The sequence below is a fragment of the Wolffia australiana genome, chromosome 12 (genome assembly GCF_029677425.1).
Source record: "Wolffia australiana isolate 7733 chromosome 12, ASM2967742v1".
NCBI classification, from domain to species: Eukaryota; Viridiplantae; Streptophyta; class Magnoliopsida; order Alismatales; family Araceae; genus Wolffia; species Wolffia australiana.
In genome coordinates this window covers 5,258,396-5,277,488 of record NC_135846.1, presented here as the reverse complement: position 1 = coordinate 5,277,488, position 19,093 = coordinate 5,258,396, and the positions used below count along the sequence as shown (strand labels likewise).

The following is a 19,093-nucleotide window of genomic DNA, read 5'->3' as shown; positions in this document are numbered from 1 at the left end:
AACGGCTAAGGTAGGACTTTTCTCTGTTGCTGAGGTAGGTGAAATGAAATTATAAACTATTGGGACATTGAAAGTGCAACACATGACACATCTCTTATCTATGCAAAATTAGTCTGTGATACGGGATTGCAATTTGTGCTCCATGAGCATAACTCATGTTTTTTGTGACAAGTTATGCGAGAGGAAGATTTTATATATCAGAAGTGAGGGTGATCTGCTGCTTTGGGATGATGGCCCCAAGAAGTGTCTCTTGTTTGTGAAGCAAGGTGGAATGGCTGGAGACAAGACTTTCTAGTTGCGCAGGCTCATGGCTGGTGGCAACGGGTTATACTCGATTGCCCTACAGTGATCATAGCGCCAGAACGTCCAAGAATTGTCATCCTTTGGAAGCCCTGCATACGCCTGTGATCACTACACTCCGACGCCTTGCCGCGCCCACATCCTGCCGCGCGACCGCCCATCCTGTGCTTGCACTCTGCCACTACCAAAGAGCCCTTGTCTAGTCCAAAAAGCCTCTGAATCGATGTCTCTCCCTCCTGCTCTGTTCGGACGGTCCTGTGCTTCCAATGTCACATTGAAGTCACCTCCTATTAGTAGAGGGCACCCTTGGAAGATGCACACTAGATCGGCCAACTCTCTCCATAGGTCGTTACTCCGTGAGGCACTGGTTGGACCGTAGACCGAAGCTACGACCATTTCAAAATTGTCATTCATGCGTATTAATTTTACTGCCACAGCAAACTGACCAGTCCGCGTGTCTATTTCTGAAAAGATTCGCTCGTTCCATGCCACCACTTCACCCCCTGACCTCCCAATGGCGTTGACCACCAAAAAACCTTCAAGAAAGCCCCTCCCCAGTGTATTCCATTCTCTTGGCTCACACTTTTCAAGCATGGTTTCCTGTAGGCATGCCACAATGGCTCCCCATTCTCTCAAATACCTTCCCACTACTCCGCGCCTATTTTCATCGCGGAGTCCACGAACGTCCCATGAGATACACTTCATGGAGGACGATCTTCAACCCCTTCGCTGCCCTGTGCCAGCTTTAGTCCGATCTTCAGTGCTATCTCTTTAGCCCTGTGGTTTATCACAGGGTCCTCCATTGCTGTTTGTCCTCCAAAAGGCTCAGTGGAGTCACAAATTGGAAGGTCCTCCGCGATTGTTTGATTGCCCACTGGCTCTGCTGCAGCACAATTGGGAGGGGCCTCCGTGGTCCTTTGTTCCATCGCCGGTTCTACTGTGACGTGGTTGGGAGGTTCATCATGGTTATTGCTTCGTCAGCTGACTCTACTATGGCACTACAGGGATGGCAGAGAATCTCTTCGCAATTGCCATGGGGTTCGGCTGCCCCTTTCAATCCTCGGGCCTCTCGATTGTTACCTCGGGCCTTGTATTCAGCAGCTAGCAGCAGGTGGCCACTTTTCCTGGCCTTTACCCATGCAACTATTTTCCGCTCATGATGGTTGCCCAACTTCTTACGTTTGTATACAAGCCTTTCACTACGTTGGTGACCCTTTTTGCTTAGCCGCGCGCGCTGGCTTACAGTTTTGTTGTTTCCTTCACTAATTGTTGCCCTTCTACTTGGTGTGTTTCCTAGTTCTTGCACAATCTCTTGGCTCTTTGGTTCTCCCCCTTTCCCTAAGCCTGCCTTGCGTGTCTCATTTGAGGCAGATGTCTGTTGCATTTGGTTTTCCTGTCGTACCTGCATTGTGTCTCCTTGATTGTGTGAGATCCCTTAAGGGTCATCCTCCTTCCCTGAGTTGACTTTTGGTTGCTGTCTCTTTGGCTCTAGGGTGATCGTCTTCATTCTGGAAACTCACGTCTCCACGGAGGGAGTTGCTACTTCTTTGCCTTTTTCTCTCGCAGCCCACTGTCTATTAGCCGATTGCAGTGGCGGTGGCGGTGGCAATTTTGTTGTGATTTGAACCTCAAAGATTCCTTCTGGGCCCCAAAGTTCAGGATGAGCGGAGGCGTGGTTGCTTGGATGCGCTCGACTTCCAGCACCACTATGTTTGGGTCCCCCGACTCCAAGCCATAAGAAAAGACACGTTTGAGAGTTCCTAACGGTCTGACCAAACCCTCCAGCGCCAGTCTGGTCCGGTATCCCATTGGGACGCCTCCAGCTTCCATAATGTGTGAGACACTGGATCCCCTAATTGAACCATCGCTTGGGAGAACCCGGCGCCATCTCACTAGTGCACCCCCGCTGACTACTTGCTCCCAGCCGATCAGTGATGTGTAAGCTGCCATTGATGCTCCCAGAAAGAAATTACCGCTTTTGAGGGTCCATACCTCTGCCTTGGCGAGGGCTGTAACTTTTATATGTAGACCTTTCCAAACCTCATCTGTTGTAGGGGAGCCGCTCAAGACCTATCCGATTAGGCAGCCCATCAGGGTTCCCTGGTGGTCTGCCGGTGCTCCATTTTGCCAGATGTTGTCATCTTTTGGTTGAGGTTGAGGGCCCTTGGGACCGTGAGTTTTCCGGTTGAAGTATGTCTGTCTGACCACTTCTCTATCGTCTCTTGGGCATTCCATTTGACGATGGCCTGTCATCCGACATCTAAGGCAGACCAGCTGGCCCCGACATTCCCTTGCCCGATGGCCGCTCTTCAAGCATCGATAACAGTGCTCTTCAGTCCCTCCCACTCTATATAACTCTGGCCGACAGGTAACTCGTTGTCGTCGTGGACCGATTCTCACCCACCCGTCCACTTCTTGTACCTCTGGCACTTGGTCAACAGTGCATATTCTGCTAGACCCTGGGAGAGGTTCTGACCGCCCCATTCTGTTACGATTCTCTTCCCCCCGTGACGCAGAGCGCTGTCTAAGCATCTTCCTGGCTTGGTGAGGGAGACTGCGACTCCATCACATTGTATCTCTCACTCCCCCATGCGGATCGTCTCCTGTAGGTCTGTTCGACTTTTTCTGCAGGTTGCCAAGGGTATGGTGCAAAGAGCCTGCATAGCGTGTTGCTCCACTATCCTCCCTCCATGTCTTTGGGAGCATCCTCCCGGTCCTCTCATCCCACTAACCCCTCTCTCTTCATGTGGCTATAACCACCATTGTGGGGTTTGCCTCCTGATGATCTTCGCATCCCACCAGACCGCTGGGCATGGGCTGAGCAACCCGGGACTCATGCCAGCCTGGGGTCTCCTTGCAACTACCAGGCCACCTAAACTTTACTGTTGTCTGGCCTGGGTGCCTTCCCACCTGATACCCTGACCTCTGCAGCCCCTCGGTCCTTGTGTAGCTCCCCTGATTATGTGGCCAATAATGTTGTCTCAAGTTGCTCTCGCCCAGTGAGTGTCGTCCTGGCTCCCCCCTCCTTGTCCCGGACCCTGCTTTGAAGCATCCTCCGTAGTTACCTCCTTGTGGGATCTTTGCGTGCTTGCCGTCTTCACCTTGTTGGCGCTGTCGCATTCTCCTGAAGCTAGAACCACCACAAGGCGGAGTAGAAGGCTGCAGGACGGGTAGAGATCATCATTAGACGAGCAGATGATGGTCTCGTTGTAGATTTCCCTTGATTCAGAGACCAGGTGGATGAGGTGCGGGGGAATTCGGGTTATGTTGTAGAGATGTTGCTTCAGGGTCTCGCCAGAAATAGGGGCTCGGGGGATTTGGATGCATCGCGTCTTTCTGTCCAGTAACTTGATAAGCATTCGGTTGTTCCCTAAGGCTGTTCCCCGTTCGACATGGGCACTGCTATTGCTGGGGGCCCAGGATTTGTATCTGTCTATGTTGATCCTCGCTTCCCTCTGCTTCTTCCGCTTCTCGAGGAAATCAGCTATTAGTTGCAACTCCTGGTCCTGTATCTTTGCGTACGTCCAGAGATCTCTGGGTTTGCCATACGCGGAGATTATTATGCCCAGAGATCTCTGGGTCTGTAGCTGAGCAGCCGGGTCCAGGCACTCCACAGATGATATGACAACCCCAACGATGCAATTTATCTTCAAGCAATCATCCTTGAGAAAATCAGATGTTTCAAGGGCAGCTCGCCTGAAAAATCGTTTGTAGCCCCACATGCTACCCCGGTACTTGAGGGTGTAGCTTTCCAGAGAACGATCAAAATGGCTGCGAACCTTGTGATTCCCCTTACCGCTCTGATCTACCAGAGTGAGTTCAAAGAGCGCCCTCACGTCTGTTCCCTCGCTCGCAAGCGCGATGAAAACCAATACATAAGCCGCATTATCTTCTGGGTTCTTGCCATCGGGGTAAAAATACACAGCCCAGTGAAATCCTGCCACCATGAACGTATTGCGTGCGATGTGCTTCCAAACATCCATACCCTTCGCCAGAGAGTAGCCCTTGATCGCGAATTTGTGAGACCCATTGACCGTTTCCGTCACAGAGCGCGAGCTCGACGGCGACATCGCACGACCCATTTCTTGTTGGGGAAGAGCCATCACATTAGGCGAAAATTCCTCGATCACCGATCCTCCGAAGAACTTGTGATCATCAGACGCCCTCCCACAGCAACACGGGATCTTCAATTCCTCGCGATCTCTTAGCAAGCTGTTGTCTACAAAAGACACAGTGTAACTGGCAAATAGCCCGATGGACGAGGGTGGCTGCGACTGTAGAGTCCACACCGCCGGATAAGGCACAGATGACGTGGTCGTCAGGTTCGACTGTCTCCCTCACAGCTTTGATTTCTGTTAGGTCATGGAGGATACTTAGTAGGGTTTAAGCTAACTAATGGGCCCGAGGCCTTGTACTCTGTAATAGCCTAACCCTAGGAGATATTAATAAAAATAACTACTTCAGGCCCAACATGGGCCGCCTAACTTCCCACTAAGGGCCCATTAGTGTAGGCCCAGTAGGGCCCATATATTAGGCCCAGTAGGGCCTAATATATGTTGGGCCTGACCACAGTCAGGCCCAACTCTCCAACGGCTGAAACCCAGCCGTTGGAGAGTCCAGCTGCTTTAAAAGCAGCTGGACCTCTCTGTTTCAAACAGTCATATATTCAAAATATATGACCGTTGGAAACTAGGAATATTCCCTTTCTAACAAGTGAAGTTTTTCTTCTATAAAAGGGGGCCCAGTTCAGCAATAAAAATTATTCCTTCTTGCCCCAAATTCTTCTCTCTTCTTTTTTCTCTTTCCATTAATCACAATTTCTTCTTCGAGGATGTCTTGCATCTTCCAGTCCGGCGCAAGTCCGCAGACATCAAAGAGGAAATGCCGCAGGGTGTCCATTCCCTTCGGCGAGTGTGTCACCTCAGGATGGTACTGCAGGCCGAAGCATCTCTTCACGCAATTCTCAATGGCGGCCATGGAACCCTGCGTGCTCCTCGCGGCGACGACCATCTCCCAACGATAGTATAATTTGGACCTGCTCAAGGATACATGCATGCTTAGCTGTAAACCCTGGGTACTCCTGTGGATATCAATGTGAAAATTGGAAAAGGTGACGAGAGCTGTCCAGTAGACAAAGATTCTTTTCAGAGGCTGATACGCATCCAAAAAGCTTTTTTGCAGCCAGCTCTCTAAGCCAGTTTATGCAAACACAATCCATATTTTAGCATGATGAGGAGATTGAGAATCTAACTAAAGAGTCTAAAATCATAGTACCCTTTGAATTATTTATTGGGAAAACTTTTCAAGAAAAAAAATCTTATTTATTGGGAATCAGAGCCGCACACTTCAAATCAGGCATCAAATTTTTTTTTGAAAAGTCCAAATCAGATATCTTCATCTTCCAACAACAGTATAATATGGACTTGCTCAAGGATACATGCATGATCAGGTGTAAACAAATGGGTAATCATGTGGATTTCAATGTGAAAATTGGAAAAGGTAAAGAGAGCTGTCCAGTTTACATAGATTCTTTTTTGGAAGACGATACACATCCAGACATCTTTATCACAGTCAGCTTTCTAAGCCAGTTTATGAGTGGCCCTCATGAGACTAATTTCCAAGGAGATCATAGGGTACAATTGGAAAGGGTCTTCTATTCATATTGACTGGAGGTTTATCCATTGAAGCATACACCAGTGCCATTTTCTTTTGACTATTTACATCAATGCTGTTTATGCCAGCTAGATAGAGGACAAGAGGTCCTCGTCTAGATCACACTCTTTTATCGAGGGCAGTTTGATCACTGCACAGTAAAAAGAAGAAAGTTGTAGCTAGGTCAAATGCAATGGCTGAGCTTCGATTGCTGGCTCATGGTATAAGTGAAGGCCTTTGGGAGAAGAGAATATTAGATGATCTGAAATAGTTCCCACAGAAAGGTATCCGGCTATATTGTGACAATCAATCTGCCATCACCTCATCTAATACCCCGATCAGAATGATAGAGCCAAATACATTTAAATAAACCTACACTTTATGGGAGAGAAAATTGGTGCTAAGATCAGGATACATCAGATCATCTAAGCAGGCAAAAGATATCTTTACCAAGGGGCTGGCAGGTCCACAATTTCAGAAGCTGGCACCCAGGATTGCCATGACTGACAGCCATACCAGACATGCAGGGAGGAGTTAGTCTTAGCTGTTTTTTAACTAAATCTTATAAGTGGGCGGCCCTAGGAAGAAGACAAGGCGGATCAGCAGGAGATCAACATGGCTTCACCGTATTTTCAGACTTTCCCAAACGCGTAGTCATTTTCTTGCTCAATTTTTCCGGATTTAAAGCATTTTTACAGTCCCTCAACTTCGTAGCAAACCCAAAAAAAATTGATGGATACCAGAGCCCAGAAGGGACGCACCTGAAATATAACTTTATCCCGAGAAAGGATCTGAGAAAGGACATCAAAGCACCTTCCCAAGAAGAAGATATCGGTTAAGCCCACAACATTTCATAAATTCATTTACAAATATAATCCTGACAATTAAGACGACCACCAGCCATTACATTAATTTTCAAGACTGTAATCAAATTTCCACCATGTTTACCTGAGTTTCATCAAGCCTTGGACAAAAGAAATCAATAGCCAAGAACACTCGGATCACCAACATACTCAGAAATTTGATCCAAACGAACTTTAATCAGTTCATGGTTATCCGCATCTCGCACAACCGCTGTCTCTTTCTCGGAGTTCTTCTCCATCAAAGTCCCAAAGCAGCCTTTATACCTTCCGAAGAGCACAAGGACTGACCCTCCTCGCCTGGGCAAAGCAGTTTCAAGCATCTCCTGATCTACTCCCTGGAGAAGCTCCCCGCTCTCATCCATTGAAATATCACAAGTCATCGGCCCAACCACATCCACAACCGTGCCCTTCTTCAGGTACATTCTTCCTCGTCTGATGTCTTTGCTGATCACTCTAACTCTGATCTGACTTCTAAGCCAGGAAATGGGCTCTCTTTTACGCTTTCCATTGCCAATTTCAGCTCCCTCTACTCTCTCTTTACTGTTCTTCTTCACTTGCTCTTCGCTTCTCCCTGATTTATCCATCTTCCTCAGAAATCTCTGCTCTTCCGCAGAACCCACTTCTGCAATCAACTCTTCTGCGACAATCACCTTGGCCCGGCTCCCAAGAAGACGCAGATTAACCTCCCCACGTCTCAAACTTTGAAAAACTTCAGCTTTCTGACCAGCGAACTCCCCAGAAATGACCCGAACAGTCTTAATCGGCAGCTTCTCGGAAGCGCCATTGTCAGAAACGGGGCGAGAGCTTGCCGGGGGAGGAACGGGGAGAAGGTCTTCACGCCCCTTCTTCTTCTCCTTCTCCAGGGGCGCATCGGATTTGAACCCAAGTCCGCCGTTGCCTACCCACCTCTTGTATTCTCTAACCTTGGTGTCTTCCTTGGCGTTTCTCCCAATTCCCTGGCCAGTCTTCCATCCGTACCCGGCCAAGAGCGCCTTGCTGAAGTCCTCCACGGCGATCTCCTCAAATTCCTCGAACCCACGGTCCTCCGGGAGCTTCTCAATGTCCTCCCGCAGCTTCTGCTCCGCGGAGAGGGCGGGCTCCGATCGAACTCCCAAATCCGAAGAATCGAAATTCACGCTGACCTCGGCGTTGCTCCCGTTCCCGGCATGGCGAAGGATGAGGCCGTAGGTGACGCTGCCGGAGTCGGGCTGGGAGGAATCTAGCTCGAATCGATCGGCGACGGCAGAGGAGTTGGAATCGAGATCGAGCTCCAGATTCTTCATCCGCTTCGGAGCCCGCCATGAATCGGTGTTGGGAAGCGGCGCGATCGCGGAGACGATCGAAGAAACTGCGGAAATACTGGCATTGGGATCGAATTCGGTGACGAATTCGACCTTCCTCGACGCGGAAGCGATCTCCCCTTCTCCGCCATGGCCGTTCCTCGCGACGGCCCGGGAAGAGGACGAAGGCTTGGAAGAAGCGAGAGAGAAGGAAAGCTTCATCTCTGCCCTAGCATTTGCTAGACTTGAGCAGGAAAGATCTTAAAAAGGCTTCGGAATATCGTTCAGGGACGCGGACGGGACGATTTTTCGTCCTGGGACTGAAACATCGTCCCGTCTGAGGATAGGGACGAATTTCGGGACGAAAAACCGTCCGTCCCGAGGTCTCACACGATGGACGATTTGATTTTCGTGTCGCCACGTGGCCTCATTATGACAATTTGCATAAGGTCCCTGTATTTTTTTGCACGTGCAAACTGACGCCAGTCAGAATTAATTATACACATGTCCATTTGCATTATCGCTCCCCCATATTGTCCTTAAAAAACTTAGGAAAATCTACATTAATATATTAAAAATGTAAAATGGGTTTTTTCGTCTGGGACAAATTTTTGGGACGAAAATTCATCTCGGGAGGACTGGACGGGACGAAAAACTGTCCCGTCCTTCGTCCCTGAACTTATTCTGGACGTGGGACGGGAGGAATTTCATCTCGTCCTGTCCATCGTCCACGTCCGGGACGATCCTGAACTATACTTCGGAAGAACAGTTATTGGGCCCAAATTATTTATATTTTTGGGCCCAAATTAATTTCTCTTTTAAATATTTTATGAATCAAGTTGTTGTAAAATTTATAAATTTAAAAGAGCATGATGTTGTTTGATCCTCTGTGAAATCAGCTACCGAAATATAAAACTTTCACTCTCAGTCATATAGTCAAACTATGCTACTTGGAAGAATCCAATAAGTTCAAGAAGAGAAAAAGGAAGACGAGACGGAAAAGAGAGAAAGGAGAGACGCGAACCCGTCGATTCACTTGATTGATTCAGCCAGAGGGCAAGTCATCAGTCAGGTATATTTCAGATAAGGTATGCCTTGGTCTGTTGGTCTCGCGCATATTATCATAAATAGAAGGCGCTTGTGGCTTTCTTTGATTACTGATTCTGATTTTATTCTGATTAAATTTATTTACTTATGAATTTACTTGACTTTGTGACCTTTGGATTACGAAAGTAAATGAAAGAGCCACTCCTAAATTGCGCCTTTTGCTCATCGCTTCGCTCCCTCCCCTGGTCATAAAACTGAGCCTTTACTTTGCTCCTGATCTGTTGCTTCTATCTGACTCAAGGTTGAGTAAGCCAAACTGACCAAAATGTGAGTCAAATAGTAAAGTTGAATTACTCGATCTGGTCAATTCAGCAATCTCATTATGATTTTTTTTTTCCAGTGTAATATGAATCTTGAGAAAGGAGGGAGACATTGTTCCAGAGAAAAAAGAAGAAATTTAAATTACAATCAATGCGGATTTGGCAATTGAAGTGCATCCACATGGCACTTTTTGACTCAAGGAGAAAAAAATACGTATTACAATGTGGGGAATTCAATGAGGCTTTATTCAGCTAAAGAACATGTGCCTGTATGTGATAGACGAGGCTTAAATGTGAAAATCGATGCTGAATCTTTCGAAACTTTAAAGATTGTGTGCAACGTAGGCAATCTGTATGTGTGGGGGAGACAAAATTGGATGATTCCTAAGGGTTTAACTTCAAATCAAGATATCTGAAGAAGTGACAATCTAGGAGTTTAGGGCTGAAATTTTGAGGATGGCCTCATCTCTCTCTTCTTCATATTAGCCATATATTCACATTCACCCCACCCCCCAACATCGCTCCATCTACATCTACCCATCCACATCAATCTCATCCATTACATCCATAAAGACCATGCACCCATCCCTGGTCATCATTTCCCATGAACTCTAATTTATATGGATTAATTATTCCATATATGTGTCCTTATTTATCATCCTTACCATCTCATCCTTTTCTTAATTTGTAAAATATCTCCTCTCATCCCCTAATTAACATTTTAAAAATATTAAATCCAGAATATTTGTTCTAGGTGGAGATGACCCTTGCTCATCACTAGCTGGTCAAATTCTCTTACGAGACGCGGGTTATAATTTTTATTGATTTACTCAAATAACAATCACAGCAAGTACCCCTAAAGGTATATGACAGTGTGACTATGATACATACATGTGTTTAGCCCATCTCTCTCTATCTATCTTTGGCTGTCTCTCTGTATCTCTATCTCTCTGTCTCTCTCTCTCTCTATCTCTCGCTCATTCTCTCTCATTCATGCTATCTCTCTCTCTCTCTCTTGTTCTATCTCACTTGTTATGTCTCTCTCTCCCTCATTGTCTCTCACTTGTTCTCTCTCTCTTTCATGCTCTCTCTATATCTCTGGCTCTATCTCTTATTGTCTCTCTTTCTCTTGGTTGTTTTCTCTCTCTCTCTCTCTCTCCCTCTCTTCAGCGCTCTCTCTTGTTCTCTCTCACTTGTTTTTTCTCTATCTGGCTCTCTCTTGTTGAAAAAACTTGAGATCTTACACAAGAACAAGGAGAAAGAGGAGTAGAGAGAGAGAAGTTGAGACGGTTAGCCAATGATCACTGTTAATCCATCAACGAATCCATTAACATTGGTTCGTATTTATCCTAATAGCTAATAACCGTTAAAATAGTTAGTTTCTATAACTTAATCATAGATGTTATAATGAAGCATAACGGCTATGTTAAGACAAATCATGGCCGTTGGATTATCTCCTATCTCTCTTTGATCCTAGCCGCTAGATTATTTCCTATCTACGTTTAATCATGACCATCTATCTTTGAACTTATATTTAATCCTATCTACTAATTTCTCATAATGGGTATAAGGTACGTGGCTTATTTTTACTAACTAATCTTTTATTTTAGGTCCTATTTGTCCCCTTGATGCTGATCTGGAGGCTGACTTGTCACCAAGTTGTCACTCGTTCTCTATCTTTCTCTCTCGTGTGTTCTCTCTCCCTATGACGAAGACATGGTTGTTAAGTTCTCTTTGTGAGAATGAGTGCATTCTGTTCGTTCTGTTCGCTTTTCCGAACATAACATTAACAAATTTGCACAGATCATCGCACACACCTGTGTGCGGTTTGAATTGTTTGCTTTGTGCAAATTTTTTTAATCATTTTATAAAAAAGCAATACGATTTGCCCTCTCCCTACTGCTATTATTTGTAAAGGGTTGGCGATTAAATGTCGTCGAGCCTGTCCTTCTCGGTGGGGATGAAGTCGCAGTCGGGGAGGGGACGGGGTAGCGGAGAGAACCGTAGCAGGTCCACCGCACCTCTCTTATCGCCGTCTCATCCACGTAGCAGCTGCTCAAACACCGCCAAGAGAGGGCAAAAGGTCAAGAAAGTCTCTCCAGCAAGATGGATCATGATCTTGATCACGGTTATCATCATCATCATCATCGTCATCACCATGAATAGAGAGCATAGAAAAAATTATAATATCATGGTCGAGGACTTGATGTCGCAACAGTAGATGATGATGATGATGATGAAGATGATTAGTCACAGAAAAGACGATCATGGACAAGGCGAGGGTGGTGTTCTCGATTCCTTAGAGGATAGAGTTCAAGAGTTTAACAGAAAATAAAGACGATAATGATCAAGATTATGCAGAAGAAAGCGACGACGGTAATCGTGATGTCGATGATAAACAAGACGTCAAATGAGTTTGTTTTGATGAAGAAAATAATATGACGATGATGACGGTACTTGAGATGATGAAACCGATACGATGGAGGAGAATAAGAGGAAAAATAATCGTTAGATAAGGATGATGATGATGATGATGATGATGATGATGAATATGAATATGTAGAAGAACGTGTGATCGATAGGATGGGGAGGATGGTTAGATGACTGATACAATGAAGGAGTAGTTACATGATGATATCCGGAGACCAAAAGATGAAGCAACGGTGGGCCTCGAGGCTAGGGGTCAAAGGGGAGGAGATATCGCTCCTCGTGGACGTGCTGGGTGGAACCATTGCCGTAGATATTGGTCTGTAGCTTCCAGCTCCCGCTTCTCACGCTGCCCAAAAACTCAAAGTCCAGCTCATCATGGTTCCTCTTGAAAATATCCCCGTTCAACGTCTACATGCACGCCCCAAACAACCCATCATCTCAATCCAGAAACCCTTCAAACACATGTCATAGCCACCCAACCAGAGAGCTCTCTCTCTATTACATAAAAGTGATTTGTAGCAATTTGTGCGAATTTTACAAACTGTGTGAATTTTGTTCGAATTATGCGAATTTTGTTCAAATTGTTCTAATTGTGAGAAGGAAAGAAGGAAAGAACAGAACAGAATAACCACGTCTACTATGATGCCCTCTCTCCCTCTGGCTCTCTCTCGCTCTCTCATTCTTTCTCTTCCTCTCTCTTCGTCTGTTTATCTCACTCTCTTCCTCTCTTGTGCCTCTCGCTCTCCCTCCAGCTCTTTCTCACTCTCTCTAACTTGTTCCCTCTCCCTCTAAATCTCTCTCTTTCTCTTCCTTTGGCTCTCTCTCTCATTCCTTCTTTTTGTTTTTCTCAGTTTATTTGTTTCTCTCTCTCTCTCTTGCTTGTTGTCTCTTTTTATCTCTCTCTCTCTCTTGTTCTCTTTCTCACTCGGTATCTGTCTCTCTCATGCTCTTGTTCTCTCTCTCTTTCTCTCTATCTTTTGTTCTCTCTCTATCTCTCACGCGCTCTCTCATGTTCTCTCTCTTTCTCTCTATCCTTTGTTCTCTCTCTATCTATTACGGGCTTTATCACATTCTCTCTCTTGCTCTTATTCTCTCTCACACGCTCTCTCACTTTCTCTCTCATTCTCTCTCTCACGTGCTCTCTCACTTCCCTCTTGCTCTCACTCTCTCTCACGTGCTCTCTCACTTCTCTCTTGCTCTCATTCTCTCTCACACATGCTCTCTCACTTTCTCTCTCTTTCTCTCATTCTCTCTCTCACGTGCTTGTTAGATCAGCAGGAGGCTTGCGTCGATTCTAAAGGATGATGAATATCGTACATGAATGTAAAACATACCTCGATCTATCGCGTCTTCTCTTAGTTGAATCGAACAAGCTTGAGGGGAGGCCTTTTGGATCGATACTGGATGACTTCCTGAAGTCTCTCTGAGTAATGGGATGCTCAGGAGAAAACTCAATTACCTTATGACCCAAGGACCTGGCCCCTATTTATAGGAAGAGGAGATACTTAAGCCTCTTTAGCCTATCTCAATTAATCCCATCATTATAATTAAGACAAGCTTAGCCTCTACACAATTAATTACCACACTTATTGTTATAAATGTCTTAATCTCGTCATTAAGTGAATCATATATAAATTGGGATTTATAACTGACAGCTTAACAATGTGCAATTATACATACACATATATAATTGTCCATAGATTAAGAAATTAATCGAACAGTGCTCTCTCACTTCCCTCTCGCTCTAACTCTCTCTCATGAGCCCTCTCACTTCTCTCTTGCTCTCATTCTCTCTCACACATGCTCTCTCACTTCTCTCTCTCATGCGCTCTCTCATGTTCTCTCTCACTCTCTCATTCTCTCTCTCTCGCACTCTCACATTCGGTCTCTCTCTCTCTCTCTCTCGTTCTCTCGTTCTCTTATTCTCTCATTCTCTCATTCTCTCTTTTGTGCTCTCTCTCGCTCTCGTTCTCTTTATCACACAACCTTTTTTGCGCGATCTCTCTCTCATTCTCTCTTGCTCGCTCCGGTTCTCACTCTCTCATTCTCTCTCCCCCTTTGGCTCTTACCTTTCCTCTCTCCCTGGCTCTCTTCTCTTTTGTGCTCTCTCTTTCTCTGGTTCTCCCTCTCTCCATATCTCTCTACATATCTTGTTCTCTCTATGTCTCACGCACACAATCTCTCTCATTGGTTCCCTCTATCTCTCTCTCTCTCATTTAGTTTATTCTAAATATTTATTTTGCGATCCCTTTGGATTCAAATTGGTAGTTAATGGATAAATGATCCGAACATTTGACCCGAATCAAAAAATATGATCCAAACCCCATGTGAAGATTGATGACATGCATTTTTAATAAGTTAGTCCGACCATATTTACATGTTTATTAGCATTCAATTATTTATATATGCATGTTATCAAGCTTAAACTAATTAAATTTATTTTTTGAATGATTTTATTAATTTTTTTCATTTCTATGTATTTTTTTGGGGATTTTTCTGACATCAAATTCTGAAAGGTCATAACTTTTTGAGTCAAAATATAATTTTTCTGAGTCAAAAAATATTTATTTTATGATTTTTGGACCTTTTTGATTGAATATGAATTTAAGAATTTTTTTAACCCTTTTATTTTTGCAACACTGTGCATCTTCCTTGGATTTGTCTAACGGAAACCAACCAATGTTAGGGATAATGATTGGCCACAACTAATCATTAAGCCTGTTTATTGATTGGCATCAGCCAATTATTAACCTAAACCGTTATTGCATTTAATGATAATAGATTTGTTTTTTACTTTTTTCAAGCGTTGGGGGACGTGGCCCAATAATAAAAAGGGACTATTTTTTGTAATAAATGTCGCACGGAGACCGAGGAGTTGGGATTAAAAAAAGGCCTTTTCTTTACTTGCTGACTAGTCAAAAATGACTACGACGTCAAGGTGTCACACGACACATGACACCACGTATACACGTGTTGAGCATGTGTCATTTTCTGATAGGTGATTAGGGGGAACACGATGACATGGCATACATTGATGCACCGCCATGTCACATGCGCTTTTAATCAGTTGTTTATTTTATTACTTTTGTCTCTACTTTGTCTTTTTCCTCAAGGTGACACAAGGCGCGACAATAGCCATTGATTGCAGATGATGAGGAAGAATCTCAACCATTCAGCACATTAAATGTTAAAATGAGACAAAACCATAACCGAATGATGTGATGGTGATGACAAGGATAAGAAGAAAGAAGTCTTTGGATTAAATTAACAGCTAGGAATTGTCCAACTTCTAGGATTGATATCCGACGACCAGAACTCAGATTGAGCTGAAATTTTAAGGGTAGCTTCATCTTTATGTCTTTTATCCATTCATATGGTTGGATCTATAAATTGAGCCCACGATATTAAATAAAAACATCTTTTAACTCACTTCCTCCTCAAGGCATATTCAAAGAAAGAGAAGTTTTGAAGGTCCATAAAGGGTGTCTTGGTGTCTCTAGTGCTTGGAAAGATTCAATAGAAAAGTGGGGAGGTTGATCTAGATTAGGAAGATGCCTTGATTCTGTCAGCCTCTTGCCTTACATTGAGTGTTCTTCAACACCCTTAGGTAGTTCAACTATCATCATCCATCACCTTCATTCATCACCATCTCTATCTAGCATCAACATCCACCAATTCCGCCCGTCATCAACACTCGTCTTTATTCATTCATTCTCGTGTATCATTAACTATCATCTTATTTCACGTGTTCGTTACACTGTTACGATCTCGTCACCTATCTCTCCCTCTTTGTTTGGGAAAACATACATCACTATCTCTCCATTTTTAATAATCATTTTATCATATTCTCACTATCTATATCACTCCGTCTGAAACCCTCTTCTTCGTTCCTTCTGGTCTCTCCATCTTCATAAATTATAAACCCTAACTTATAAACTCTAATTGGCCACCTATTGTCATTCATTCATCCTCATCTTGTCTCACACCACCATTCCTGTCTACATTTATCCTCTCGTCTCACTCTACGATCTACTAGTACTAACACAATACTCATCCCATCTTCTTACTTCTACCTACATAATGATTAATATTGTCACCCATTAACTACCTTGTGCGCTTTACATAACTCTTCTCACCTTCTCACATTTTCCCAATCAAGAGGGTTCGTTCCTTACCATCATCACAAGCTTATTTTACGAGTCTAGGTTTATAAAAATTAATGATTAAACTCAATTTCACAATGGCATAATTTTTACCCAAACTTTGAGGTCATCAAAGATCTAGTATGAATCCAATGTATCCCAGTGCTGATCTAGGGACTGGGGTTCTGATCAAATTCATTGAATCTTGGTCAAATGTTTTGATTGATCAAGTAAATATTCGATCCAAATAGCTCAAATAATTCAAATGAGCAAGATTTAAAATCAAGTTTGAGCAAAATTCTCAGTCAATTTGATTTGTTAAATCAAAGAATTAATTGAATTGTTGAAAATACGAAGATGATCCGAAAGGAAATTAGAGAATTTCACTAGGAAGTGGGGGAACCATTCAACGAAGCATGGGAGTGTTTGATCAAATACATGAGTACTTGTTCTCATCACTGAGTACCAGAGTGATAAGCCTAAAATTGGTGTGTAAAATATGTCATTGTTTGGGCTTTTAGAGTAATGCAAGAAAATTTATAATAGCCCTTAATCACTAAATACTATGTATAGAGCAAGCAAGGGGTCAAAAAACAGGGAGGCACTTTGCAACAATTTTTATCCTAATTCAAATGAATTAGTTCAAGAATGAATTAATTTTTGCATTTAATGGGCCTTAGTTATGTTTAATTTTGTTTTATAATTAATCAAAATTAAGCAAATCCTTAATAGTGATCTTAATATTTTCAGTCAAGATACTCTAGATAGGATAATCTTGATTCTTGAATCAGATTAATTTGGTTTATCAAGATTTAAATCAATCTGATTTATCAACACAAATATTTTCTGTATTACAATTGGGAATTTAAAAGCAAGAAAGGGATTCTGAAATTGGGCTTGAAGATGGATGAATTGTTGGATGAAATTTTGGATTCAGGTATTTTAGATGTGTAATTTCCAACAATTAATTTTTAGATCTAGAGAGAGAAAATAGGTGAGCTAACCTAGACAGAGAAATTAGAAGGAATAGGGGGAAAATGAGTTATAGATGAAATTCGACACTACTCTAGGGATCTAAGATGCAAATTGAGATGAAAATCAATGTAGAACTAAGAATTTAAAGATCACATCCTTAATAAAATTTAAAATTTAATGCTAATCACCATTCAAAACAACTCCAAGGGCATGTACACATATGTATATTTTGAGCTAAAGCTTTGACTTCTGTACGCGTCGAGTTCTTCGTAATCATATTTGGCCCATACCTTGGCTTTTTGAAATTGTTCAAGAAGAGTTCAAATAGTGAAGAATAAACTTACAACTTTGATGCTTGAACTAAGATCTGTCGACTTCAGACGCAACACTTGTGTCCTTCCTCACCAAATTCTTGGGGGAGATTTTCCTCAGTGTTTTTCCCCTTCTTCCCAACCTTTATTTCAAGATCCAACTGTACAGATCGTAGAGGGTGAAAAGACAAACCTGCCCTCAAAATTTGAGCTCAATCAGATGGCTAGATCTCAAGATATCGCCATTTTACTAGCGATTAATCCTAGTCGTTGGATCTTTTATCTCTCCTCCACTCAAATAGAAAGCGGAATTTTCTGATTCGTCAAGGCTATTCCTTGTTTTCTCTACCCTTGGATCATGCGCTGCCATGTCTTTGTGTGCAAAAAACAACGAAATCTTTAATGTTAAATAGAGAGAAATTATACTTTTTTTAGAGGCTGGGAAAGTGCCACGTTGCAGCGTCAATTTTTTTTTTTGTAAAAAAAATAAAGGTGAACTTATCGCTTTAATAAATACACTCGGAGTATCTAGTCGCCGCATTTATTGCACACTGTTATCGACTCTCTGCGTTTATTAACTACACAAAATTATTTGACCTTTTCTCATCGCCACCCCCGCCAAGTACAACAAACGAGGTAATGATTTACTCATCATGGCATTGCGTATTGCAATGCCATAATGATTGGAGGCATCCAATCATTCACCCAAATTTTGGGAGAATGATGTGGATGCCACGTGATTTTAACTAAAAAAGATTTTTTAAATGTCAAATAAATTCTAAAATATATTACTTTAATTCTAAAAATTATTTATTGTCTATATAATGGTCATAAAAATATGGAATAATTCTAGAAAAATTAGTAAAAGCATTAACAACCTCTAGACAAGGGTTTTATGCCTTGCAAAAAAATTCTTCAATGCACTGAGGTTTAATGTCATGTAAAAAATACTAGAAATTTGAAAACAATCATAAAACTATAGTGCAAGCCATTTATGTCCATATATGTAATTTAATATTCATCAATTTAACATTATAATTTGCAAGTTATCACAAAGCATGATATTGTGCAAATATTCTATGATGGTCTAGGTCATCATGATCGAATGATGTTGGATGCCATAAGCAGAGGTGCCTTTATGAGCAAGTATGACGATTAAGCATTGGAGCCCGTAAAGTTAGTAGCATAAAATAGTGAGCATCATGCTGCACTTGCCTACCCTAACCAGGCAATTATCCCGACAAGAGGGAGCATCATAGATGCAAAACTTGTCCAGAAAAACATGATGATGGACAAAATAGATAACTTAGTAGAGTCTTAAAAAGCATTGGTAGAAAGATTAACACCACCTAGCATTCCTCAAGGAAAGGTAGGGCAATGTAGTTGAGAGATACCACTCTCGCCAATTCCAACCTAGATGATGGAACACGGTGTGTCAGGATCCACGGTGCGTGTTAGACCACATGGAGATGGCATAAAGAGATGCATCGAATGAATGATGCAGAATTTTAAATCAACAAAAAAAGGCACTTGGTAGTCGCCGACTAGGACAGTAGAATCCAAAAGATGACATGAGGGATCTTAGGGCTGGGCAGACTCCCAATGACCTGATGGATCTGCTCGAATACCGATGAAATGGGGAGACAATCACTGCCCATACATGTCCACAATCGTCGTTGGTAACAAACCCAGTCCAACACCTATGAATGAAATTCCTAAATTTCACGTTGGTGGATATGTCTAAGACACAGAGCTACGGCAGAGGAACGATGG

General features: G+C 43.0%; 1 protein-coding gene and 1 non-coding gene across 4 annotated transcripts; both read right to left on the bottom strand.

Annotated features, from left to right (window-relative positions):
* Positions 1 to 5,047: 5,047 nt before the first annotated feature.
* LOC144710184 (protein MOS2-like) lies at positions 5,048 to 8,342 on the bottom strand. 3 transcript variants are annotated; one of them, XR_013583234.1, is made up of 3 exons: positions 6,901 to 8,342; positions 6,714 to 6,765; positions 5,048 to 5,335 (listed from the first exon to the last, which is right to left on the bottom strand). XR_013583234.1 is itself a non-coding variant. In XM_078583873.1 (2 exons), the coding sequence occupies exon 1, from the start codon at positions 8,315 to 8,317 to the stop codon at positions 6,932 to 6,934; it is 1,386 nt and encodes a 461-aa protein (XP_078439999.1). In that variant the 5' UTR covers positions 8,318 to 8,342; the 3' UTR covers positions 6,598 to 6,765; positions 6,901 to 6,931. The 3 variants fall into 3 exon arrangements, 2 of the variants coding, with proteins under 2 accessions (XP_078439999.1, XP_078440000.1); XM_078583873.1 differs by lacking the exon at positions 5,048 to 5,335 and having other exon boundaries at positions 6,598 to 6,765; XM_078583874.1 differs by lacking the exons at positions 5,048 to 5,335; positions 6,714 to 6,765 and adding an exon at positions 6,784 to 6,829.
* An 8,052-nt stretch (positions 8,343 to 16,394) lies between these two features.
* Positions 16,395 to 16,498, bottom strand: LOC144710788 (small nucleolar RNA R71). Its single transcript, XR_013583421.1, has one exon. It is a non-coding gene; the product is annotated as a small nucleolar RNA R71 (small nucleolar RNA).
* Between the last annotated feature and the right edge of the window lie 2,595 nt (positions 16,499 to 19,093).

Excerpts from the sequence above, each read along its gene's own strand:
- LOC144710184 (XM_078583873.1), bottom strand. The coding sequence starts at position 8,317 with ATGAAGCTTTCCTTCTCTCTCGCTTCTTCCAAGCCTTCGTCCTCTTCC.